Source organism: Thunnus albacares, chromosome 23, assembly GCF_914725855.1.
Source record: "Thunnus albacares chromosome 23, fThuAlb1.1, whole genome shotgun sequence".
Taxonomy (NCBI): domain Eukaryota; kingdom Metazoa; phylum Chordata; class Actinopteri; order Scombriformes; family Scombridae; genus Thunnus; species Thunnus albacares.
In genome coordinates this window covers 19,010,583-19,035,784 of record NC_058128.1, presented here as the reverse complement: position 1 = coordinate 19,035,784, position 25,202 = coordinate 19,010,583, and the positions used below count along the sequence as shown (strand labels likewise).

Genomic DNA, 25,202 nt, shown 5'->3' with positions numbered 1-25,202 from the left:
AAAAGATTTCAAATTGAAATTTTAGATTTAACTGCCCGCTGTGTTGTTTGCAACTGACAGTGATGCTACAGATGAAGCCGGTTGAGAAGTCTCACTTTTAACTGCATGTTTACTGAAGCAAATGGATGATCTCCTCAAATCACTTAAACACTTGTAACATGTCTACTGGCGTGCATTCCTGGTGTGATTTAGTGTCAATGTGTGTTTTTCTTATTCCTGCAGACAACTTGACAAAAGTAGATGTATGAAGATATTTGCAGCAGCTACTTAACAACATAAAGTGTTTTATTAATCTAAAATATTAACAGTTAGTGTCATATTTGAATTTATTATTATGTTGCTCCAACATTCAACAGTCATACAGGGAGAAATCAATCATTGAAGAGGCAGAAAGACCAATTCGTACACTCACAGTAGCACAAAAAGACTGAGTGTAAAGTGTGAAGATCTCCACTCAATGACACCAGGAATGCATCACAGGTTGAACATGTAAGAATTTGACAAGATCTGAGAGGTTTTTTCCTGTTACTGCAGCTCTTTTACAAAGTCTTTCTGAAAAATTCAAGTAACAAAGATTTATCTGGTTACTGTTTGGCTGAGAAAGACTAGAGTTCTCAGTTTCAACACACTGATTGGGTAAAATATGAAAGAAAAGTGCGGTTAGCACTACTTATACTTGACACACGCATTAATAACAGAGACCATTAAGTTTATAGACTTTAACTTGATCATCGTTTGCAGCAAATAGTGTAATAATCCTTTAAACGTACTGTATTTCTCATCATTAGTTGTGATTAAAAACTTGAACAGAACGTTTCCTGTCAAAGTGGATCAAACTATTTTTCAATTAAAGCTCAATACAAACTATCACAACAGAATTAACACTGTAAAACTGTTTACATTTCAAATAATGTCACAAGTATTGTGTTCACAGGAAAAAAGTCATTATATTAATGGTAGTTATCCTGTATTACATTGACCCATTGCCCTATGATTTGTCCCTAGGTAGCTTTAAAATGAGGCAACTTTTTTTCCTCCCCTCCTAATGTATTTCACACATTCTCTATCAGCTTGTGTGGATGGTTCACTGAAACTTAATCACACACGCAGATGTAGGATTGTCTCACTATTTACTGCAAACCATGTTTATTTTATTTTATTTTATTTTATTTTTTACATGAACAGCAGTAACATGCATGAAAGGAGATTTCTACAACAGCTAAATATTTATCATTGTAAAACTGTACTTTTTCAAAAGTATGAATGACCTGAATTTATGTGAACATGTCTGAACGCGTATGTGTGTGTGCGTGTGCCTGATGCATGGAAGGCCTGCTGTGTTGTGAACTCGACCTCTCTGAAACACTGAGCTGCCGGTGAACAGTTGGTGTGTGACTCTTTTTACTGGAACTATTTATTTCTCATAACCATCGAAAGTAAATTTAATCTGTTTCATAAACAGTGTGTGCTGCAGTCATTCTTTCAACGGGAATGTGTTTGTATTGCCAACTAAAATGAATGTAGTAATTCTAAAATGTCTTGTTTTCAAGTAGCGCCACAGAAATCATAGGAAACTACAACTACAAACTACAGAAGTCCTTGTAGTGTATATATAGTGATTCTGAGTATACAGTGTGATGCTTACACACACTAAGAGAACATGGTAATAGCATTCAATGCTCATTTTATTCCAAAAAACAGTAACATTTCTCTCAACGAAACAGCAAAACACAAGCAAATCATTGAGAATACACTTCCATTAATTTCTCTATAAAAATAACCTGGAGTCGTTTTACAAAAAAAGAAGAAAAAAAAAAGCTTTTGTGCAATTTTGACCTGGAATGTCTATTGAAACCTGGTTTAAAGCTTAATAAGTTTACTTACATTATACAAGGCACAGCTGGTACAAGGCTACAGTGCATTTTTGAAAAAGCATGAAACTATACAGGTGAAAAAAAAAAAAAAGTTCACAGCGTCAAGTACAATTGTTGAAGCATTACAGAAGACTTCCAGAGCGTTTTGGCGCTCCGGCTAGCAGGTGCTCTGCCAGGAGTCAGTGAGGGAATTATCTCATGAGGCCACACATCCCACTCAAACAATCCAGATTTGGACAAATTTATATCAGGTTATCATGAAAATGATCCTGAGAGACTTGCCATGTCATTTTAATCTCATGTCATGTTTTTTCATGACAGATTGGTTTCAGGTTGGTAAATGAGACAGCAGTCAATTGAATATTTTGATAAACCAAAATTGTGCACATTAGGAGTCATGGCCTGGGAAAATTAGTGCAGAAAAAAATATAGTCACACTTTACTTGTTATATGTCATGTCAAGGTTACTTTACTGCCCTGTGAAGCCTGTAGCATCAAATTATCCAGCTATGGTCCCATTTTAAAGGGGCAGTCACAAGATTTAGCATTGCACTTTCATTAAGTATTCACAAGAGAAAGCCTTGACCATTGAATGATCAAAACTGATGCATCAGACACTGAGATTTCCTGACTTTTAGTTCCATGTATGACTCAAGCTCCAAAAACGCTGAATCCTACATTTCCCATAATGCAACTAAGTAACGTCATTCGTTAAACCGTCCTCGCCTGGTAAACGCCCATGTCTTTCAAACTCCACCCTCAAGGCTATCTGTTATAAATTTAAATTCTCATGCCAAATTTGAGATAACCCCAGGGTTATTTTCTTATACTTAAAAACAAGACTACATAACTTTAGCTGAACAGCTGCCACATTAGATAATGATAAATGCTAAGACCTATTTTGACAGTAGCACAAGTGGAGAACAGTCACAAAGTCAGTGAACTAACTTAGTAGTGTCAGTCTCACAGCAGTATCTAATTAAAGTTTGCTAACATTAGTACGCTACCGGTCATACCAGACCAAGAACCACTGTAACATCAACACCTGTAAGTGTTTTGAATTTAGTAAAAGAAAGAATTTAGTACAAGAAAGTTTCCCATTCGCTTGTGAAAAGCAAAATGTATCACAACCTGCAATGTTTTAACTTAGTGAATATTCAGCCTTTACAAAATGTTCACCTTTTATTGTTTCTCTCATTTTTCTTTAATTAAAGAAGCTGTGGTGGAGTCCACAGGTGAAGTGTCTGCCATTCTATATTAAACTTGTAAAGCTGTCTGGCTAAGTGAGGTCTCATCATTTCTGACATAGATTTCCCCAGGTCTCTTTTGTTTGTCTGAGAGGTGTGGGTATTGAGATTAGTCAGGGCACGGGGGAAAATAGCAATAACATTCATAAAATTGCACCCAGTCTGTATCACTGAGATTTGCACCAAGTGGAATGAGATGAGAAATGAAATGAGATGAAAAAAGTAATGAGTGGTTTGATCATCACTCAGTGTTTCCCGCTGGTGATATGATGGAGATTCCTATCAGAGGGATCTTCAAGAGCCTCTACTGCTGAAAGAACTTAATCAATCTTTTTTTTTCCTTTTTAACCAGGTCAATTTACAAGACACAAATCTTACATCCATGGATTCATCTTTCTTTTCCATCTTAGTTTAGGTTTAAACTTTTAGTGTGCCATGATAGTCTAAATGTTTGTCACAGAGGCTTTTACTCCCTGAATAGAAGAAATCACCAAACACAAATGTGAAGAACACGGGAAATGATATCAGCTGAACTGTAGTAAACAGAATGAAATGTCAAATGCAAATACTCTTCTCGGAGAGCAAAGCTTCAGAGTGAAGCTCCTGTTTCTTCATATTATAAATGTAAAGGAACAGGTTTCAGATCAAAGTGTTATTGGGCTCAGTCCCATTCCCTGTGTGGTCCATCAACAGAGTTTAAGGCTGATTGGCTTAGTCCTTATCTGGCCTATTTCAGTCTGGTTCGGCCCAGGTCGTTCTTAGGGCTCCAGGTGTTATCAGGACTAGTGGGAGCTTGAGGAGAGCAGCAAAGGAGAAGGAGCGTCCACATTGGGCAAAGGCACTGGGATGTGTCCATTCAGCAAGGTGGGGAACTGCAGGGAGACATTACAGTTAGAGGTAGAAATCACCCAGCTAAGACTCAGACATACAAACATACATTTCTCAGAGAAATTTGGGATTTTTCCAAATCAGGGTCATGAAGACTTGGCAAGTTGGCTTGGTGACTGAGTAATATTTCTGGTAATCTTCCTTTGTGCTGTTTTTGTGGGTAAATCCTGTGAGATGTGTCATATTTCATTCTGTATTCAACCCATGTTTTGCAACATTTTTCTATATTCTTTATTTGTACATATGATAAAAGACAAGAAAAGAAAAGAAATATACAAGAACGAAAAGGCACAGGTGGGATGAAAAAAAACCCTGATGGCTTGTAAAAAGAACCCACCCAACACTGAAAGTGAAGACAGCTGGATATGCTTGCCTAATATCTTCTTACAGTGTTACTAATATTTTGCCCCCCTCACGTATGCAAAGGAGTGAACAAAAATATTATGAACACCATTCAATATAATGCTCTCCAGTACACCACCACCACCCATTACAACCTCAAATAAATAAATATAAAGTAGAATTATCACCTTTCTGACAGTACAAAAACTGGAAATGTATAAGCTTCATAAATGTAGAATTTATAACAGAGCTGTTGTACTGGATTGCATTAGATTGCACAGGTGTACCTAATAAAGTGGCCGGTGAGTTGTATGTGCTTGCCCATACTATATTGTCATAAGAAATAAAAGGATAAATACTAGAATAATATAGATCCTGAAAGTTTTTGACAAAATATGTCTTACTCTCCATAAAATACCAATATTTTGGGACTGTTTTCACATGGGGGCTTTAAAGAGAATTAAGTTTGTTTTTGTGTTTGTTTTTTTTTTTTTTTGTGGTGGCATACAAAAAACATAGAGTATATTGGTTTATTGAGAAGTGATAAATCAATATTGAGTCATATATATTAGTCACACAACCAATACATCACTAGCGATGTCAGATCAATGATGTTAACCATAATGTTAAGGTTAGCTAATGCTTTCTCAGAAGCACTTGTGCAATAAGATGAGGAAAGGTGAGGTGACATCACATCATGTCTTTGTAGTCTGACTGCTGGTGTATCATGGGAGGAAAAAGTGTTCTTGTTTATGTTACATTGTGAGGACTTTAAAAATGTACCTGTACTCTGGGGACCAAAGAGCTGGTCATTACAAGATAAATGGTTTATTTTGGGTTTTGTGTGTGTGTGTTTGTGGGAGGGGCTCCTGACCAACCAGCCCTCCCTCTTTCCCCTCACCAACAGGAAGTCGCCCCCTCTTCTTGTCCACACCAGAGCGGAAACATCTGTAGCTTATTTTGAAACCCGGGCACACGGTGAAATCGCACATACACGAACATCACACACACAACTGAGTGAAAAAATAATAAAAAATTGGGGAGGTAAATCTGTGGTGTGAAATGACTATAAAGACCCTGTAGTTATGAGGGAGGGAGCTGATGTAAATGGAGATAGTTTACAGGCAGATTCAGATTTATCATCCATCACCACCAAAGTAGGCCACTGTTTTCTCTGTGAGGCTGATACGCTGATACATGACAGAGTGAATGGACAGCTGTCTGCTGCGCTTACACAGCACTGTCCAAACGGAAACCATTAGAGCTTTTTTAGAACACACTTATATATACAAAGTAGAAGTTTATAGTTTATAGCACTGATCCTTGTTTTAATGTGACCAAGTAGCCATATGTTGAGATTAAAACTCTACATTGTTTCCATTAAAAAAATAAGTATTTGGTTCTATTTTGGCCATTGTGCTTCATTATAATCTGCATACTAAGCCTAAATACTTGCTTTTTGACTTGCTAGTTACATCTCAAAGACTTGAGACTTGACTTGGACCAAAAGACTTAAAAACTGCTCTGGAAAGGTGTAACAGAAGAGTTAAGGCATCAGTATGCTTCAGACGAAGTGCTTGCTGGATCGTCAAACAGCATCTGAAACCTCCTCCACACACACGTTTCTGATGTTTTTTGGGGTCTGTATTCAACAATTTTTGTAACTTTCCAAAACTGACATGCTCTTTTTTTTATTCTTCACACAACTACTTCCGGCACTTTGTATGACACCATTACTGCTTTGGAGGAAAAGTTTTATCCTTATTTGAACACTTTTCACCTTTAGATGTATTTGGACAACAATTCATATGACCTAGTGTGTTTCAAGCGTACCCTGGCGGGGACTTTTTTAGTGACAGTTATACCAAATGTTTGCGTGTGGTACCTGGAAGAGGGGGGTGTGGCTCTGCAGTTGGGCGGGGCTGAGGGGTCCCACTGGACTCAGGTTGGACCAGAAGTGGATGTTGGAAAGCAGAGGACTGGGAGTGAGCAACAGACCAGACGGAGTCTGCATAAACAAAACCCAAAATGAAATGTCAGAGGATAAATACACCAAGATGAAACACTAGTGTTTATTTTGGCAATAAGTCCGGGGAGCCATTCATAGTCTGCGGTGAAATTGTCATGTGATTCAGTCTCAGCCAGATGGTGTGTTGTTTCAGTCAAGAGCTCAAAGCCAAGTCTGCCCTCTAGTGAACTTGCATCTACCAGACAGACTGACTCTCATTAGGTCAGGAAACTCCACTTATACATATTTCATGACATCTATTTTCTTCCCTCTGCTGTATCTTTATATTAAACTTAAAAAAATAGTTTTTCCTCTATTCTGTCATGAGAACATAAGGCTCTGTTCCACCAGGAACCATTTTTTGAGCTTCTTTCAGCAATGCTTAACTGAATGGTATATGTTTAGTTTTGCTTGGCATGGAAATCTTTAAAAACGTTTTCTTGAGGCATACTGATAGACTACAGGGCTTGGGGTGCTAACCATGTGCCATGGCCACTGGCTCGTGTCCATCTGGGGGTCTTTGTTACATGTCATCTGCCATCTCTCTACCCCTCATTTCCTGTCATCTACCATTAGCTCTCTAATAAAGTAATAGAATTTAAACTTGGTGATGAAAAACTGGCTTATGATTTGTTTCCATGGACCAGGAAGTCACGTTCAGCTCTACTAAGCTCCTACTTCCTCAAGACCAATTTATGGCGTTATTGTTTGTGTTAGTGGTTTTTTGGCTGGTTGGCCACCAGATTAAGCTCACAGCTTCATTAGCAAAATACCAAAAAGCCCAACAACCACTAAAAACTGGTTTCAGGTGGACTTTTCAACAGGGATAGTTGCAGGGGCTAACCCTGAAACCAAAATCGGAACCACATCTGTCCTGTAGAAAAATGGGGCAAAACTCTAAAAGTTCTGCATTTTGGAAAATTCTTGAGTTGGATAAGTGGCTGTAAATACTTCACCTTACAGCTGAGGTGCTCCATGCAAACACTTTATCATACCAAGTGTTGAGTGATGTTTAAGCATACACAAATATTTTCCGTCAGCAGACGCAGCACCGTATGATTGCTCAGTCTGGATAAGAGCGTCGGCTGAATGCCTCAGTGTAGTCAGACTGTCCTGGTTTGGTCAGTGTGTTGTTGCCAGTGAATCAGGAGCTTCAGGAACATATGGCTTCACTTATGAACCTCCTCCCTCCCTCGCCTCCTCCCCTCTTTCCGCTCACCTCTTTCCATCTCCTCCCTGTCTACAAGTTTAACTTTCTTGGTCCACAGACTCCTCCTTCTTCTCAGTCTTTTTCTCCTATTCTGCCCCTTACTCTTCTTCTCTTTCCTCACCTAAAACCTACTGTATTTACAGAGGGACAATGCATGTGAAATTGCATTAATACATGTGTTATGTGTCAGGTTGTACCTGTGCAGTGAGGAAGGCAGGAGTCAGGGACCCTGACGGCAGTGCCGGGCTGTTGAGGGCAATGGAAACAAGGTCACTTCCTGTCAAGAGGAGGGAGGGAGCGGCGATTTCTAGACCTTTAGGTTTCCTGGTTTTTGAAGGCGCACTATTGGCTAATCCTCTCCTTTCTGGAGTGGTTGTACTCTGTGACCTCTCTCTTTCCCTCTGACCTGACGACAGGTTTAGAGGTTGAGCGCTCTGCTCTGAGTCATCAGTCTCTGCCCCAGGACCCCGTCCCCTCCACAGCGTGTGGGCGGGGCTTTGTGGCGGGGAGGAGGAACAAGAGGAAGAGCGGGCCTGCCGAGGAGATGGCCTGGAGGAATACGAGGTCTCAGTGGAGGATGGGGGTGGAGTGGAGGGGAGGGAGGAGTGGCCACGGTTGGTTATGAATCGGATGACAGAGGAGCTGTCGTCATGGCGATCGGATCTGGGCTCCGTCTTGATCGGCCGATGAGGGTCTAAGGAGTGATGCAGGGAGCTGACGGTGAAAGAGGAGTACATGCCGGAGTGGAGGTACTGGTTTCTCCCACCTCCACCCTCGTCTTCAGCCTCAGCCTCTGATGTCGGACCTCCACTTTCCTCGCTACTCCGTCCTGACTCCACCACTGCAGGGTCCATCTTCAGAATCTCAGGGAATGACACAAACTTGTAGACGAACTTCTGGCCGATGACCTTCTTGATGATGTTCTACAGAGGAAACAAGAATTGATTTTCCTACTTCACACCAATTTACTTAAATTTTCTTTATATTTTTAGCATTTTATTGCAATCGTCCTGAAGGTGTATGTGTTGCGTACCTTGTCGTAGTAATAGCGCAGCGCTCTGCTCAGCTTGTCATAGTTCATGTTGGTCTTGTTCTTGCGCAGCCCCCACAGCTTTGCCACCTCCTCTGACTTGAGCAGCTTGAACTCACCATCGTTGGACGTCCAGCATATGAGATGTTTGTGGCTGTGGTCGAGCAGCAGCTGCAGCAGGAACTGCCAGAGTGTGATGGAGCTCTCCATGATGGGATGACACCAGAGACACAGGTGATCTGCAGAGGTCAGAGAGAATGAAGACTTAATAAAACCAATTCAGCCGCCATACACAAAGTCATTTGAACATCAATTTTGTGGAAACGAGACCATTACAGAGATAGTCAACCTCTAATTGCTTCTGCTCTCACAGTCAAATTTGGAGGGAAACTGGGTGAATTGGTTTATGACACGACTCAGCAGGAGAGCACTGTTCCTCCAGAAGAAACTGAGTTTCTGGTGAGAACTGATGGTGGAAGAAAAGAAATGTTTAACATGTTCATCCTCTTTAAGGAGGGAGATCACAATAATTGTGGTTGATTTGAAGTATATACAGTATGGTTCTCATTTGGAGAAAAATAGCTTTAAAGCGGCAGTTGTTATGGCTAACATGTTAGCAAACGATTGCCGATTTACATACCGAGCAGACATGGAGCATTTGTTTAGAGTCATGTTTCTGTCTGTCTGGTTGGTGCTGGGCAAATAGCACACAGTGGGCTTTTAGAGCTTTTTCCTGAAAACAGCTGCTGGAAGTTGGGGTAAGTAGGGTTGTGAGACTAAAGCAACAGAGTTCAGTCCATAAAACCAAAACAATGAGCTAAAAGACGCTAAAATGCTCCATAGAGCTGAGGGGAACTGCAGAGTTGGGTGATAATTCTCCGTTGGGTTGGTTTGTCAGTACAAGAGACACCTTTTGCATTACACATAGCCATTTGATCCATTGTAAAATGATGCAATTGTTTCTGTCTAGGAAACTGTTCTAGGAGAATATATAAGTGAAAGATCATATAAAGTGAAATAAAATAATGTTTTATTTATTCAAAATAATAAATAAATCATTTCAGACATTCTCATACTGTTAAGGGACTCAGACACCAAGGGAGACAAGAAGGAAGGAAGACAGAAGGAGGCTAGGTTGGCGGAAAGGAGGAGCAACAGTTAACGTCAACACAAATGTGCATGGTGATCTTTCCTCTGATGCAAACTGCACTGAAAGCCACAAGCACGTCAGCGGTGACCATGCCCCCACAACCCCCACAAATTTATATCTCACACACATAAACACATACTCTTTTGTCTCATGGATTCGCAGACCTTGGCTGCCCTCCAAAACAAGACAGTAGTAGTAGTAAATAAAAGCTTGAGTGAAGCCACCATTGATGCTCATGGTTACTTCACCCCCTTAGTCCATTTAAATATTATAATAAACAGGTTTTACATACAGACGAGTGACAAACTGAGTGAATTAGTGGCTTGCATTGGAGTAGTATGTGCTGGCCCAATAGTAATAGTTCCTTCAATTAACTCATCTGTATATATATTATGGTTACTTTTTTTTGTTTTTTTGCCTGCTAACAGTCAAGATTTTTTTTTTTTGCAGAGCTGATTATACTTTTCAGAATCTAATTTAGGCCATTTTAGTTTGTGTTACTTCAGATTTACGGTATGTTTCCATAGTGTCTCTCTTCTGTGACATAGAAAAAGAGTGGGAGAGGGCCGAACGTTGGTTGGTTACCATGGTGATAAAGCAGGATGTGGCCAGTGACCTTGTGCCAAGACAAGCACGGGCCTGACTGACGTGTTTACCTGGAAACCACCGACTGTCTGTGAGCGTCTGCCTGTCTGTCTCCCTTGCTTTTCCTCTTTCTCTCGAATAAATTCAACTCTGTGGCGCCTTATTGGCAGGAAGTATAAAACTACTTACTGCCAGACCAAAAACAACAAATGACTGTTTATGACGAGATTCAATTTGCAACCATGACAATATGACAGTTGAGGCTTTGCAGCTGCATCAGAAATCCCCATGGCAACCACATTTGCCTCCAACGTGGAGAAACATCGGAGGCGAGGACCTCCAACATCACCACCAGAAGTGATGGTTAGTTTACCTACTTCAGTAACAACAACATGTGGTTCAGAATAATCACCCTCTAATTCAATAAAAAACTTTCTTTCTTTCTTTCTTTCTTTCTTTCTTTCTTTCTTTCTGTCTTTTTTCTTTCTTTCTTTCTTTCTTTCTTTCTTTCTTTCTTTCTTTCTTTCTTTCTTTCTTTCTTTCTCTCTTTCTTTCTTTCTTTCTTGCCTAAAAAGAAACCCTCCAGCAAAGAGGGGAAAGTGCATCTGGTGCACACAATGCCCCACCACCATGAAAGCACAAACACACACACACATGCATATCCACTCTTCCTTTTTCCTGCATGGGTGTGTGTGTGTGTTAAGTGATGGAAGAACTGCGGTGCTGTCTGTCTGTCTAAACCAGGACTTCCTGTCATTCAGCATGAGGGGCGTCTTTCCCCGGAGTAAGACCTTCCCTCTGTGGACGGTAGGACTTCCTGTCACAGTGAACCACACACACATGTGCATGCACAGAGAAATGCAAACACACACAGTGTATGCGTCCTTATTCGTATGAAGATTTGTTATTGTTAATAATACGGATGCAGAAACTGTCTTTGTCACACACACACACACACACACACACACACACACACACACACACACACACACACACACACACACACACGCACGCACCCACGCGCGCGCGCACACACACACACACACAAAAATCCCCAACAACATATGGAGAATGCATCTATGTCTTGATGTCAGACTCTTTTTGATCTATGTTGTCTCGGTGACGTCAGGACTGCAGAGAAACAAAGCAGCAGGAAATGTTGATTTATGGATTTTCAGAATGAACGCAGTCCTGTGCGCTGAACCTGTGTCAAAGCCTGTCAACTCCCCCTCTCCATGCATGAGTGTAAGTTTACAAACTATTATGCGACCCATACACAACTCACTCCTTCTCTATAGGTGAATGTATCAGATACACGCTCTCAACACATCAAACTAAAAAGCTGCATAAGACTTTTCATCCATTTACTCTGGGCTAGTTATTTCTTATTTTTGGAAGTATGTGTGTGTATGTATGGGGAAGGAGGGGGGCTTCTGTTGGAACTCAAATGGTTCTTTGTTTTGCACCAGTGACTCATTTTCAAGATGTTGTCTGCTGCCAGCTTCAATCCGGAAGCGCATGGCAATTAGTCTGCGAGGTCCAGACAAACCAGAAAGTCTACTACTAGATTTTAAAGGAGCCACGGCTGATTTTTTCCACAGCAGCTGGTACACTAACCTCTTTTTCTTGTCTATTTATTTCCAAATGAAGCCCAACCAAATTGAGAGTGTCTAATGTATAGCTTGAACACCATTTGCGCACAGCTTTAACGCTTTTTACGCACAGGTTTAACACTTTACGCGCGGCTTTAATGTAGTTTTCAAGTTGACAATGAATATCTGGACCTGATCAGGTTTCAGCAAATACAACAAAACCTAATACAAGTTCTCTTTTTTCCTCTCTGTTACGCACGGGTGCGCATACATAACTCCAGAAAGTTATAGATAGAAGGAAACATGCGCCTACCCAGCTGTGGACGGCCGCTGCTCTTCTGTCCGTCTGCCCGTGCGTTATGTGTGTGTTTGTGTCTTAAAGTGGGGTGTGTGTGTTGTGTTGGGGCTCCATGCTGCTGCGCTGCTGCTGCTGCTGTCTGAAAGCGGATCCGCAGCTTTTCTCTCTCCTGCCTCAGAGCAGGAAGTCGGGACGCGCAGACGGAGAACCGGCGCACTTCCTCTGGCGCAGTAGGCTATTCCCGTCTGTGTAAGCACACACACACACACACACACACACACACACACACACACACACACACACACACACACACACACACACACACACACACACATACACAAAATCTCTATTTCCCATAAACACACCTCCTCCCTTTACCTCTCCCCCGCGCGCGCGCACACACACAGACCACAGACCTTTACTCTCTCTCTCTCTCTCTCTCTCTCTCTCACACACACACACACATACACACACACACACACACACACACACACACACACACACACACACACACACACACACACACACACACACACACTCAGACAAATAGTGTAATTCCGACTACACTCAGCGCTGAGCCAACTGACATCTGACGTCATGCACCCTCTTCCTGCTCACCGGGAGGGGTTCCTGTTCCTATACACACACACACACACACGCACACACACACACACACACACACACACACACACACACACACACACACACACACACGCACGCACGCACGCTCTCTCTCTCTCTCACACACGCACGCACACCCACCCACATACACACCCACACACACACCCACACACACACCCACACACTAACGCACACACAAGGTCAAGTTCTGTAACTTAAAAATGTTGCACAACCTTTGATTTCGGTAAATGCAGCAGCCAGGAAAATGCACAGATCTGTTTTCGTTTAATTAATTCAATAACATTAAATTCATTGAATAAAACTGTATATATATAGCCTACAGGTAGGGCTATATGTCGCCTTGTGCTTAGTTCGATTAGCTATTTATCAGTTCTTGTTCTGTGTGTATTTCATTGATTTTTTCCCTTCTCTGGCTCTTACAGCCTATTAAGGAGTCTCCAAAGTCCCATAATACAATAGCCTATTTATTTATGCGCAAACATATTAGACCCATTCTGTTCATCTTGAGGATCATGTGAGCATAAGATTATAAGACTAATATAGGCTGTGCGCACAAGACTGATCCTGCACACAAGATATGAACTTGTGCAAGCCAGATAATAACTTGCGGCCACACCATGCGACCTTATCTTGTGCGAACAAGATGGTGAATATTGATGATGAATATGTTTTACGAACATGTTTTTTTTATCTTATCTTATTATATTGACTACTTATGTTTTAAGCTACTCTCTCAGGATTTTGGGAGCTCTGTAGACTCCTCGTGCTGGATTTAGGTACTTATGTTCTTATAACACTCAAAACGTGTAATTGGCTGCAAGATTTTTTTTAAAAAATGCATCAGCTAGAAATACCTCGTGCAGTTGATTTAATATTCTAGTTTTAATCAGTGGAGAACAGCAGACAGCACGAAAGGAGCTCCCTAAGATTGCCTATGTTTGAGACATGAACCCAACATAAAGTGGCATGCTTTGTCTAAAATTGCCATTTGAATAGAAAATGATGTGAATGAAGGGAACCCTGGAGAAAGAATCATCCAACACTCAACAGGGCATGAAGGCAAAATCAGCTGTCCTGTCTATTGACCTGGCAGAAGTCAACATTGGTTATATTAGTGATGGAATTATTGAATCCCAAAGTTTTACATAGATATTAATAACACTATTCCATAGTGTTGATATGGATATATATTTCAGTAAACAGATATAATTGGCTGTTCTTGAATCACTGTGGACCTCCAGTATTGTCACCACAAGATGTGTAACCAGAATGTTTACATGATATCCATTCTTGATACTTGTGCTCTTGACGAAAACAGCAATACTGATAATCCAATAACGCAGAAGTGTCTTCGTACTTTGACTGTCAGGCAGCTGTTTCAACTGACTTTGCACTATATTTGTGCTTATCACCATGGCAACATCTAACATCTTGTAAACATGGTATTTTTAAAGAGGTAGTCCAGTGATTTAGTATTGCACTTTCATAGAGTTAAAAAAGAGTAAAAAAGAAATCTATGCAAAGGCCAAAATATTACACTTTTTAGTCCCCAGTAAGGGTCCTACATTTCCCACAATGCAACTCAATAGTATATTTTGTTAGACTTCTGTCTGGTAAATGTCTTCATTTGCCAAACCGAATACTTATACAAGCTTTTTGTTATTAATATGTATTTTCCATTATCAGGGTTATTTTTTTTTTACTTTAGTACAAGTAAACTTAACTTTACATGTAAAATGGTCCCTTCTGTCAAAAGAATGTCTTCATAATAACCTTTAAAACAATAGAGACCGGAGCCGAAGTATCAAAGTTTAACAGAATTTATTTTCTTGTACAAGAAGGAGCGTTTCACAGTGCAACACACAAGATGACGTTTTTTTCATACAGTATAGGTGGGCGTTTCAGTTCTTCTCCTAATTTGTCAAGTACAGACTTCATAGAAAACATCATGACTGTTTTCAGTTCTCCTGTTGAGGAGCCAACCTGCAAAACTGACCCCCCAGATAACACGTCTCTCCCTGTCTCCAACAATTTATTTTCTGTATCTTCCTTTTTATATGCTAATATAATGCTTAACTTCCTTTAACCTAAGCTGATGAGTCTGCTGATGTTGCAGAGTTGCAGTACAAAACCGGAACAATTCATCATGATTTGTGTAAAATAGTAACACACATACACAGTGTAATCATATCTTTTATAACACCTTCAGCTGTTCTCTTGAACAGCAAATCGCAGTATTAAGAAACATGAACAGGTACAATTCAAACAGTGTTATTAATCCCACTAGAGGCAATTTGTTTTGAGCAGCTTGTTGTACACACAGCTGAAAAACATACAAACAAATGAACAATACAATATGCATCACACAAAAGGAATAAAAGACACCAGGGAGCTGTATGTGCAATAAAAATCCATAAATAAGATGGATAAATAAGCCGGATAAAAACAACAAAAAGATCAAGTAAAGCATTCTCCAACAATGACAGTGGTAAGACCTGTGGAGCATTTAGTGGTGGATGTGCAGAGAGAATGAAGGATTTAGAGTGATGAGTTTTACAACATAAAGACGCCTTGATGGCAACAGAGAAAATTCACTTGCAAGAACATGTCCAGAAGAAGCCAAGATACTGGAGGATTTGTTGGTTGCAAAAAGAATTCAAATCTCTTTGTTTCACTCAGGTGACCTTTGAACAGATTTTAACAATGCTTTTCAGGCTGTTTCTGTCTTTTACTGTGAGGCTGTGAAACCAGCAGATAAAAGAAAAGCTCAGAAGACTCTCAATAACAGACTGATAAAAACAACACTGGTGAGTGGACAAAGAGTTCTCTGTCCTTTCCCATAGTCTTAATTTCCCTTAAGTGCACTGAGACTGGACTTTACAGTGAAGTAGGAGACAACTTGTGTCCACCAGTTAAACTTTTGAAATAAAATGTATTTGCATATTCATAGACTCTGGAATTTTTAATGAGGGAGAAGGAGTAAATGTCAGTTTTAATGATATACTATGTACTTTCTATCACATCACCCTAGTCAAAAAGTCCCAGAGGTTTCCAAAAGGAATTTCCAATCAAAAATTCTACATGATGGAACCAATCCTATAGGATTTATATATGATTAACGCTACAAAAATCCTATAAGGTTGTCCTGGATTAAGTTTTATAAAAGTCCAAAAGGACCTATTGTTCCAACATTTTATACTCCTGTAGGATTTTGATCATTTATAATCCTATAGGATTGACTATAAATTATTATAATCTAATAATCAAATAGGATTATGGGTTTGTTTGTCTTATTCAAAATGTTATATGCTTTTTAATCTAATTTGTTGCTAAGAAATTTAGATTGACTTTACACGCCTATAATTTCTAGATATTGAAGTTTTTAAATAAATATGGTATAAGCAGAAATACACTCACCCAGAAATCAGTTTCCTTACTTTAATATCTCAAAATCGTTATAGAAATGATAACAAAATAAATCTATCATCCATAGAAAAAAAGACAATGTCAAACTCCAGACAGAGAGAACGAGAGATTAACAAGATCAGTACAAGTTACAGTGCATATCTACTGACATCTGTCTGTGCATAATCATATTAATGATACAAGGACATATTCATTGTATTACTATTATTATTATTTATATTGCACTTTCTGGCTTTGGTACATTTGGCTTTGTCTGCAGACACCCTTTTTTGTTCCCCCCTCCAGTCAAAATATGTTTTTCTTCTTGTTCCTACAGCTGGATGTTTGAACTGTGCGGAATGATGTATGTGCACTAGAAGACTATTTTCACATTAATCTGCTGAAAGTAGAAAGTTTCTCTGTGATCACTGAAAATCCCATTTTAAAGTGGCGGGCATCACAGTTTGGAGCCAATCCTGGTCCATTATTCAATTTATACAAGTGTGATGTGGAACCTTGAAGCCTCTAGTGCACATAGACTGAGATGTGACTTTACAGTGAAGTAGGAGACGTCTTTGTGTCCAGCAGGAAAACTTCTGAGATGAAATGTAGAATCTTGAATTTTTAATGAGGGAGAAGGAGTAGATATCATGTTAAGGATTTTAACAAAATAATTAAACTTTTTTTTGTGGAAAACCCATATCAGACACACATTATTAGTCAAAGTTGATACATCTTAAAAAACATGTCTGGAGGGGATGTTTAAAGGACCAGTGTGTAGGAGAAAGTGGCATCTAGTGTAGAGGTTGCAGATTGCAACCAACTGAATAACCCTCTCCTCACCCTCCCCTTCTAGTGTTTAGGGGAACCTAAACTTTTTCGCGAAACTCTCGAAAAACATCAAAAGCCCTCTCCAGACCCAGTGTTTGGTTTGTCCTTTCATGGCTACTGTAGAAACATGGCAGTGCAACAAGGCCTTCATGCAAGAGGACCCGCTCCCTATGTAGACATAAAGTGCTCATTCTAAGGTAACAAAAACACAACGATCCTTATTTTCAGGTGATTAAACACTGATTAAAACATATTTATGAGTACTATATTCCATTTCTGCCAAGTCCGTTCCGCTAGATGCCACTAAATATTACACACTGGTCCTTTAAATTTTCATACTTGAAAAACGTGGCAGAGTGAGACGTCTGAGCTTTTGTCCCGCCCTCGTCTTTGAAACGTCAACAGCGCCAAATTTCAGGCTCCTCTGACGGGAAAATGGGCACCTGTGTCGAGGAGCCGCAATGGAGAAAAGTCCATTCAGTTACCGGAGTGATACCGCGGTCTAGACACGGACACCGAGCAGCGGCGATCCGGGAGTTGATCATTGTGTTCGGGGGCGGAAACGAAGGGATAGCGGAGGACCTCCATGTTTACAACACTGGTGAGCTAACGTTAGCTGGACGCTAGTGGCCAGGTTAGCGGCTAATGTTTTTAGCATGCAGAACATCACGGTTATTGATTTGTTATTGATAGCTTCACTTCAGCTGGTCAGCCTGCTGCAGCAACTACTTATTTCATGCTTATTTAGCCCTCCAGCTGTGTCGATATGTGTCATGTTTTGCAAAAGATGACTAATAAGTGAGGGCGTTGTGCCAACTGTTTGCTCAACCTGGCAGCAACTGAAACGGAGTTGAACCTCCATGAGAGTTTCATAAAGTTGTACAGTTGATTTTGTAGTTATAATTTAAGTATTACCTGATGGAAGCTGATGTTTATAATTCAGGTGTTAATTTGTGAAAGATCCCCTCCAGACATGTTTAAGATGCATATAAAACACTCTACTTTGAATAATAATGTGTCTCTGATATGCTTTTCCACAAAAAAGATGTTATCTTCTTAAAATCGCTTCTACTCCTTCTCCCTCTTAATTGCAGTCTATAAATTTACCAATATATTTCAGTTAAACTGCTGGACACAATGTGTCTCTTACTGTAAAGTCTATTCTCAGTGTTTGTGCACTGCAAGCTTGTATAGTGGACCAGGACTGGCTCCAAACTATTTGTGATGTCATAAGTTATGCTCGTGGGTCTTCCCCTTAAAATGATGTTTTCAATGAGCACAGAGAAACTTTCCACTTTTAGCAGATAAATGTGAAAACAGCCTTCTAGTGTCAAACTCTGCACATACATCATTCTGCACAGTGAAGCTCAAACATCCAACTGTAGGAACAAGAAGAAAAACACGTTCACTGTATAAATGGTGTGTGCTGGAGGGCACTGTGTAGTAAAGGTCACTAAGTTGTTTTGTAGAGTCTTGTTCAGTGATGTTTGGGGTGATATTTACCGGGCTGCTGCAATAACAACTCTGTTTGTAACAGTCAGTTTCAGGTGTGGGCTGTAAAGTGTCTGAGGCAGCGCTCACTAGCGTGTTTTGTTGAATGTAATGACTGATATTTGCTCATTCTTCCAGTCTCAAAGCAGTGGTTTCTGCCTGCTGTGAGGGGCGACATCCCACCGGGCTGTGCTGCCCATGGCTTCGTCTGCGAAGGCACTCGAATACTGGTCTTTGGTGGCATGGTGGAGTTTGGCAAATACACCAACAGCCTGTATGAACTTCAGGTAAAGCCGCCACGTTTCTTTAGTGGTGACTCTTAACATTGCTGAACTTTAAATCTAATCTTTGATCCCGTGTCACTCAGGCTAGTCGCTGGCTGTGGAAGAAGCTGAAGCCCAGAGCACCCAGGAATGGCTTGCCTCCCTGCCCTCGGATTGGACACAGCCTCACTCTTGTGGCTAACAAGTGTTACCTTTTTGGAGGGCTGGCCAATGATAGCGAGGACCCCAATGGCAATGTCCCACGGTACTGTACAAACAGATGCATACACACAAGTTTGTCTATGCTGTGCTTTTCAGAGTTTTACTTGTTTCTAATGTGAGCCATGTACTTTTCTAGTGTTTAAAATATTACTTATGAAACTTGGCTTCTAACAATCAGTGCAAATGCTCTGCAATAGTCAATTTGCAATTAAAGATATAACCTTCAGTCTGTCCAAGAGACAGCAGCGTAAATTAGTTTGACTTTTTACCATCTCAGGTACATGGGTGACTTGTATGAGTTGGAGTTGCAGTCAGTGTCGGGGGTGAGAGGCTGGAGCATCCCGGAGACAAAAGGTGGTGGTCCCCCAGCGCGAGAGTCCCACACCTCGGTAGCCTACACTGGCCTCGGCTCTCCGAAGCTTTACATCTTTGGAGGGATGCATGGATGTCGGTTAGATGACCTCTGGCAGCTTGACCTTGGTAAGACATCTTTGTTTGTTTTTTTAGAGAGACTAATATAAATAAATTGCAAATGCAGATGTGAGAAAGGAAAATTGAAAGCTTAAAGTGACCATCAGATGCTACCTCAGGTTCAAAGCTGTGATAGGTTTATTTGTATGTCAGCACTTCTAAATTGTATATAATGTATTGTTTGTGTGTGTATATATATATTTAACATGAATATATCCTTCTCCAGACACAATGGTTTGGTCAGTGCCTGAAACAAGGGGTTCCACACCAGTACCCAGAAGCCTTCACTCTGCCGGTGTCATTGAAAACAAGTAAGGGACCCTTTATCGTTAGTGTTGAATCTCTGTTAAAGCAAACGTGCAGTTTGTACACGACACCTCACCTGACTAGACTATCCTCGGCAAACGACAGTATGTCCTTCTGTCTGCAGGATGTATGTTTTCGGTGGCTGGATTCCTGTTCCAGAGTCAGACAAACCTAATGCTTTAGGAACCGAGTGGATCTGCACAAACTCCTTAAGTGTGCTCAACTTAGGTCAGTACTTCTCACTAAAAACACCCAACACTCACACACATATGAAAAAAATGAAATTTATAATTCCTAGGCTGTGAAAGGTTTTAGAAATTGCCAAGATTTGACTGATTTTATACTGAATCTTCTGATGGGAATAAATAAGTCTTCATTTCTAAGGTTGAAAGTCCTGGACAGCAGCTTAATTGGTCCAGTTTGTGCAAAATTTAACCCCAGACTTTAACACCACTAGGCTGCTTTTGGTGAAATGTAGAGAGATTATGAAACTCTTTTTTTTTTTCAATATGAAATTGAAAGTTCCCCTCCCTTGTTTTCCTGTCACAGACACTATGACCTGGCAGAACCTGGGCCCAGATCAGCAGGATGATATTGAGTCCCAGCTGCAGAGCCAGGGACCGCAGAGTGACGACCAGTATGCCTGCAGGCCCAGAGCCAGGGCTGGCCACTGCGCCACCACCGTCGGATCCAGGCTTTATATTTGGAGCGGCCGCGACGGATACCGCAAGAGCTGGAACTACCAGGTCTGCTGCAAGGACCTCTGGTACCTGGAGACAGGTGAGGAAACAAGGTTTAAGAGCGACAGAGCAGCTGACGTCAGCGTCGGGAAAAACAAAACAAAAAGCAAACACGGTTACCCGATACAATTTCCTGTGCTCCGCTCGCAGATCGACCAGCCACCCCAGAGGCGGTGTTGCTCATCAAATCCACAGTCAGCATGCTCCATGTGGCGTGGCGCCCTCTGGCAGCGGCAGACTGCTACATCCTTCAGATTCAGCCCGTGCGTCCTCCCAGCTCGGCAGCCAGCAGTCCACCAGCCAAACCAGTCGATCCAAGCGGAGCAGATGGACAGGAGGGGAAGGATAAAGATCCTGCAGGTGCACAGCTGAGGGCAAATATTTATTCTGTCAGGAGCACAGCGAGGAAATAGGAATAGAAAGAGAAAATAGAGGATAGTAAAATCTATATGAATGTTTTTTGGCATTTCAGTGAAATGTTGTTTATCTGTCTTTTCTCAGGTGTGCAGACCGTTCAACCTCAAAGTGAAGGCAACACTAAAAAAGAAGAGAACACATCAGCTCAGGTAGATGTGGCTCACTCAACACGCTTAAATCCTTAAACAAAGCTTAGTATGTGTACAAACGGGCCTGTTTTAACACCAGATATATTGAACCGACCAACTACAGTGATGTCTGCTGCATTCACACTGAACACATTTAGACATTCAAACACACGACTCTCATGTGTTTTCTACATTAGTTTGGTTCATTTGTTCATGTGAGACTGATGCAGTTCGAAACAGGACAGAGATGCAGACACCAAACCTGAAAACCTGCCGTCAATAACGATTCAGTTAGATGAAGAGACACTTGTGTTTAACATAAAAATAGGCTAATATTGCTCAGACCTTTTATTATGCACTGTTTTGTTTGTGCCTTGCTCCTATTTAAAGCAATTAATTCTTGCGCTTTTAATTCTCTCTCTGAATTTCAGAATGCTTCGATGCAACAGGAAACTCCAGCGAAATCGTCCAGCGGCTCAGCGGAAACCCGAGCAGACAGAGGGAGGAACGGTGGGAGAGAGACGGAGGACAACTCCGACACAAAACGCTGCGGTAAGTCATTGCACCGTGTTCTGGAGGCTGAATGCTCCAACATGCTGCCCTCAGAAAACAACACACACACACACACACAAAAAAAGGAAGAACAGGGGAGCTTGGAAGTAGAGCTGAAATGACGAAATGATTATCATTTGTCAAGCAAAAATGCCAAATATTTGCATGTTCCAGCTTCTCAAATGTGAGAAGAACCTTTAGCTCCAGCTGTTTAATCTGAGTTGCCTCCATCAAACTAGTTTTCAACAGTCTTGTCTTCTCACTTCAGCGTCTCTTTCACTGCAGTTTCTCAACTTCCTCACTGTCAATCTGTGTGTTTTTTTTTATTGCAGCTGCTCGACAGGAGACATCATCAACAGAGGTCAGCAGCTCAACTCAGCACCCGTCAGGTAACGACGCTCGAACGTCAGCGACCGACCAGAGCGCAGCATGTCGAGGATTTTTAAACGGTTGATATGAGATGTTCTTTTTCCTTTTGACAGACAAACAATCTGCTACAGCTGACAAGACAACAGATTTCTACGCCCACACAGATGAGGTCAGACACGCTTCTGCTCAGTAACTGTTTGTTCTTTCGCTCCGAACTGAGACTGTAAACTGTTTATCTCCACGTCCAGCAGAGTCCAGACAAAGCAGTGTGGTGTGATGTCGGCGTATTCAAAACGCTCTTCTCTGAGGTCAGCCACTACTTTCTGCCAGCTGATAACGACCAGGCGACTACAGGCGTCAGCAGCCGGCCTCCGAATACTAAAGAGGTAAACAAAACCATCACAGGTTCATTCAGAATGATGGCACAGACTCGTTTTACTGGCACTTGATAGAGTGTTTTCATTTGGATGTCATAAAGATGCCATTGAACCCTCTCTGATACCGCAAACATGAATACTCTCACCCACTCATCTTCTGTCCACTCTTTCCTTTCCCATCAGCCCTTCCCCCAGAGGAAGCTGCCAGTGCCTCAGGACTACCAGGGCAGAGAGAAGCGGGAGCTGGCTCCAGGTCAGACCTACAGATTCAGAGTTGCAGGCTTCAACTGCTTCGGCCAGGGAGACTTCAGCCCAGTCAGCGAGTTCAAGACCTGCCAACCAGGCTTCCCTGGAGCGCCCTCTGCTGTCAAAATCACCAAGGTGACACAAGCTCTTTTCTCATATAAACTACGGTGAAGGTTTCCTGCCAGTTGCAAGTTCAGGGTTGCAGTGCATGTGTATCAGACTGAAAAAAAAGCTGTTGATTAATTAAGAAAGAGCGGTTTTATGTCATAGAAACGCCCCCTCTTCATCATTTCCCACTCACTCGTCTTTCTGCGTAGGCCAACGATTCGGTCCACATCACGTGGGAGGCTCCCCCCTCTCCATCAGGCCGCATCCTGGAGTATTCCATGTACATGGCAGTGAAGAAGAGCCGCTCCACCAGCTCAGAGCGTCCGGGTCAAATGGCCTTCATCCGGATCTACCGCGGCACCAAGACGTCTTGCTCGGTCAGCTCCACGCACCTTTACAACGCCCAGATCGACTGCTCCGCCTCCAACCGGCCGGCCGTCGTCTTCCGCATCGCCGCCAAGAACGAACAGGGCTACGGCCCCGCCACGCAGATCCGCTGGATTCAAGGTGGACTGATGAGGAAATTAAATTTCCCCACGTTAACATCTGATTTGTCACCAGATGCTAACTTGATTCAACTTTCTGTTTCTGTCTTCTTTTTTTTTTTTTAGATCCCAGTAAAATGCGAACTTCATCCAAGGCAGACAGCGCTGAGGCCGACCAGGACGCTGCTGACAGGTAGACTAGTTGAACTCTCACTGTTCTTTTTCTCGTCTCTATTCTCGTTTCATTTCTATTGAATTGTCTCTTTTTTTTCTTTCTTGCAGCTCCAGCTGAAAAAGTTCAACCATTGCCTTTGTGTTTTGGAAAAAGACTGCACTCAGGACGTTGGCAGTGTATGCCAGTCAGACGCTGTATATTTCTTTAATAGTTTTGTTAATTTATTTTTATATGTATTTAATTACTCCCTTGTACATACAATATATAAACATTTTCACAGCATGTTTGATCACTTGGCTATTTTTAGTTACACAGATGTTTTGTTAAGAAATAATATGTCGACCAAACTGTAAGTATGATTAGAGATGTCAAACTCTTTAAGGTCGGAGGTGCCTTACTTAGTTTTCCACCTGCTGATGCTTTTATATGTTCTCGTTTTGAATGAAACACAGATGGAAACACATTTTCAGCGCTAATGTACATCAGAAAAGAAAATCTTTTTTTTTTTTTTTTTAGCGCGGATCACTTTATAATCCTATCGACTCAGTGAGGATATGAAATATCACTAATCTATCCAGTGGAATGTTAGTGTTGTTTTAAGATTATTTTCTATGATTCAGATTTGGTTCAAGATCTTTGTTAATGTTGTGTTTGGTCACTGTGCACCAGCTATCTGTTACTGCAAGTATCCTCTGTATCCATTACAAAACTGCATTACATTTGATTCATGATTTTCTCAATTTTTTTTATTATCATTATCATCAGATCACTCATCTCACTTTAGGTTCCTAATCAGTCCGCTTGTTTACAAGTTAAATAGTTTAAAGTAACAAAATAACTCAGTTGTAAATCCACAATTGTTGCTGAGTCCAACTAAACAAGAGCACAACACTACTTAAAGGTATGACATACACCACTCATGTTGTCTGAAAAGATTTTATGTGTCATCTCTGATTCAAACTGCTCACCATTTAATCTACAAGAAGCATTCTTCTCTTCTCCCTCCTTCTCCATCATTTCTGACGTCAGATCATTGAGACCAGTACTGTACTTTGTTCTCTCCTCGATTTCTTGGTAAAACAAGATTTCATGCCTGTGCTCTCATCTGTAGTAGATAATTTCCCTCTGTCTTTTATTGATACACTACATATTTTCTGTTGAAAATAAGAGTTATCTTCAGGCTGAGGAAAATTTGATGAATATTTGTTCTGCAAACAATCCTGGTGAACGTCTGCTGCAGGAATTGCGCATGGAGAATATTGCTTATGTTTTACATTCTGCATTTGATCAAGCTGCAGACTCATTATTTCCCTTGAACTTTAGTAATGGTAAAGTTAAACTTTTTTTTAGCAATCCCTGTTTGGAAATGTGCTCATCGCAAGAGCAAAGTAGCAGGATTCAGAGGGGGAATTGGCATGAGCATAAGCACTCCAAAAACCTTTATTGTGCCAAAGAGATAATTAATTTTCACAGTAGTGAATGGACACTCCACATGCCTCACTATGATGTAGAAACCATAAATGCATACATATACAGTGTATATGTGTAGTTTCTCCAGGCACATCGTGCTTCATGAGGCAGATGCAGGTCAGTCTCGGGGGTCTTGTCAGGTGTGCATCTGCTCAGTTGAAGTCTTCCTGTGCGACGGGAGCTGGGTATGCTGGTTTTTGGATGATAAAACTCTATTTTCAGACTTACTGCAATAAAAAAAAAATCAGTGAAATATATGGATTTTCTCACTTTGCCACGG

General features: G+C 41.1%; 2 protein-coding genes across 3 annotated transcripts; one reads left to right on the top strand and one right to left on the bottom strand.

The window, feature by feature from the left end:
* Positions 1 to 1,262: 1,262 nt before the first annotated feature.
* On the bottom strand, positions 1,263 to 12,482 carry elk3 (ETS transcription factor ELK3). Its single transcript, XM_044343047.1, has 5 exons — positions 12,240 to 12,482; positions 8,603 to 8,838; positions 7,767 to 8,492; positions 6,237 to 6,359; positions 1,263 to 3,993 (listed from the first exon to the last, which is right to left on the bottom strand). The coding sequence occupies exons 2-5, from the start codon at positions 8,807 to 8,809 to the stop codon at positions 3,904 to 3,906; spliced, it is 1,146 nt and encodes a 381-aa protein (XP_044198982.1). The 5' UTR covers positions 8,810 to 8,838; positions 12,240 to 12,482; the 3' UTR covers positions 1,263 to 3,903.
* A 4,977-nt stretch (positions 12,483 to 17,459) lies between these two features.
* Positions 17,460 to 24,176, top strand: hcfc2 (host cell factor C2). Of its 2 annotated transcripts, none has more exons than XM_044343913.1 (17): positions 17,460 to 17,703; positions 18,732 to 18,880; positions 18,961 to 19,121; positions 19,356 to 19,558; positions 19,776 to 19,860; positions 19,980 to 20,083; positions 20,405 to 20,635; positions 20,746 to 20,955; positions 21,097 to 21,161; positions 21,572 to 21,692; positions 22,025 to 22,081; positions 22,175 to 22,230; positions 22,310 to 22,447; positions 22,622 to 22,819; positions 23,002 to 23,299; positions 23,404 to 23,470; positions 23,560 to 24,176. In XM_044343913.1, the coding sequence occupies exons 1-17, from the start codon at positions 17,538 to 17,540 to the stop codon at positions 23,567 to 23,569; spliced, it is 2,319 nt and encodes a 772-aa protein (XP_044199848.1). In that variant the 5' UTR covers positions 17,460 to 17,537; the 3' UTR covers positions 23,570 to 24,176. The 2 variants fall into 2 exon arrangements, with proteins under 2 accessions (XP_044199848.1, XP_044199849.1); XM_044343914.1 differs by having other exon boundaries at positions 17,461 to 17,703; positions 22,313 to 22,447.
* The last annotated feature ends 1,026 nt before the right edge of the window (positions 24,177 to 25,202 follow it).

What these genes read in the sequence shown, in the direction of transcription:
- elk3 (XM_044343047.1), bottom strand. Translation starts at nt 8,809, where the DNA reads ATGGAGAGCTCCATCACACTCTGGCAGTTCCTGCTGCAGCTGCTGCTC. An exon ending in TGCGCTATTACTACGACAAG is followed by an intron (nt 8,493 to 8,602) that starts GTACGCAACACA and finishes TTTCCTCTGTAG; the next exon opens with AACATCATCAAGAAGGTCAT. An exon ending in CTGCCTTCCTCACTGCACAG is followed by an intron (nt 6,360 to 7,766) that starts GTACAACCTGAC and finishes TTGTTTATGCAG; the next exon opens with ACTCCGTCTGGTCTGTTGCT.
- hcfc2 (XM_044343913.1), top strand. Translation starts at nt 17,538, where the DNA reads ATGGGCACCTGTGTCGAGGAGCCGCAATGGAGAAAAGTCCATTCAGTT. An exon ending in CTGCTGTCAAAATCACCAAG is followed by an intron (nt 22,820 to 23,001) that starts GTGACACAAGCT and finishes CTTTCTGCGTAG; the next exon opens with GCCAACGATTCGGTCCACAT. An exon ending in GCAGATCCGCTGGATTCAAG is followed by an intron (nt 23,300 to 23,403) that starts GTGGACTGATGA and finishes TTTTTTTTTTAG; the next exon opens with ATCCCAGTAAAATGCGAACT.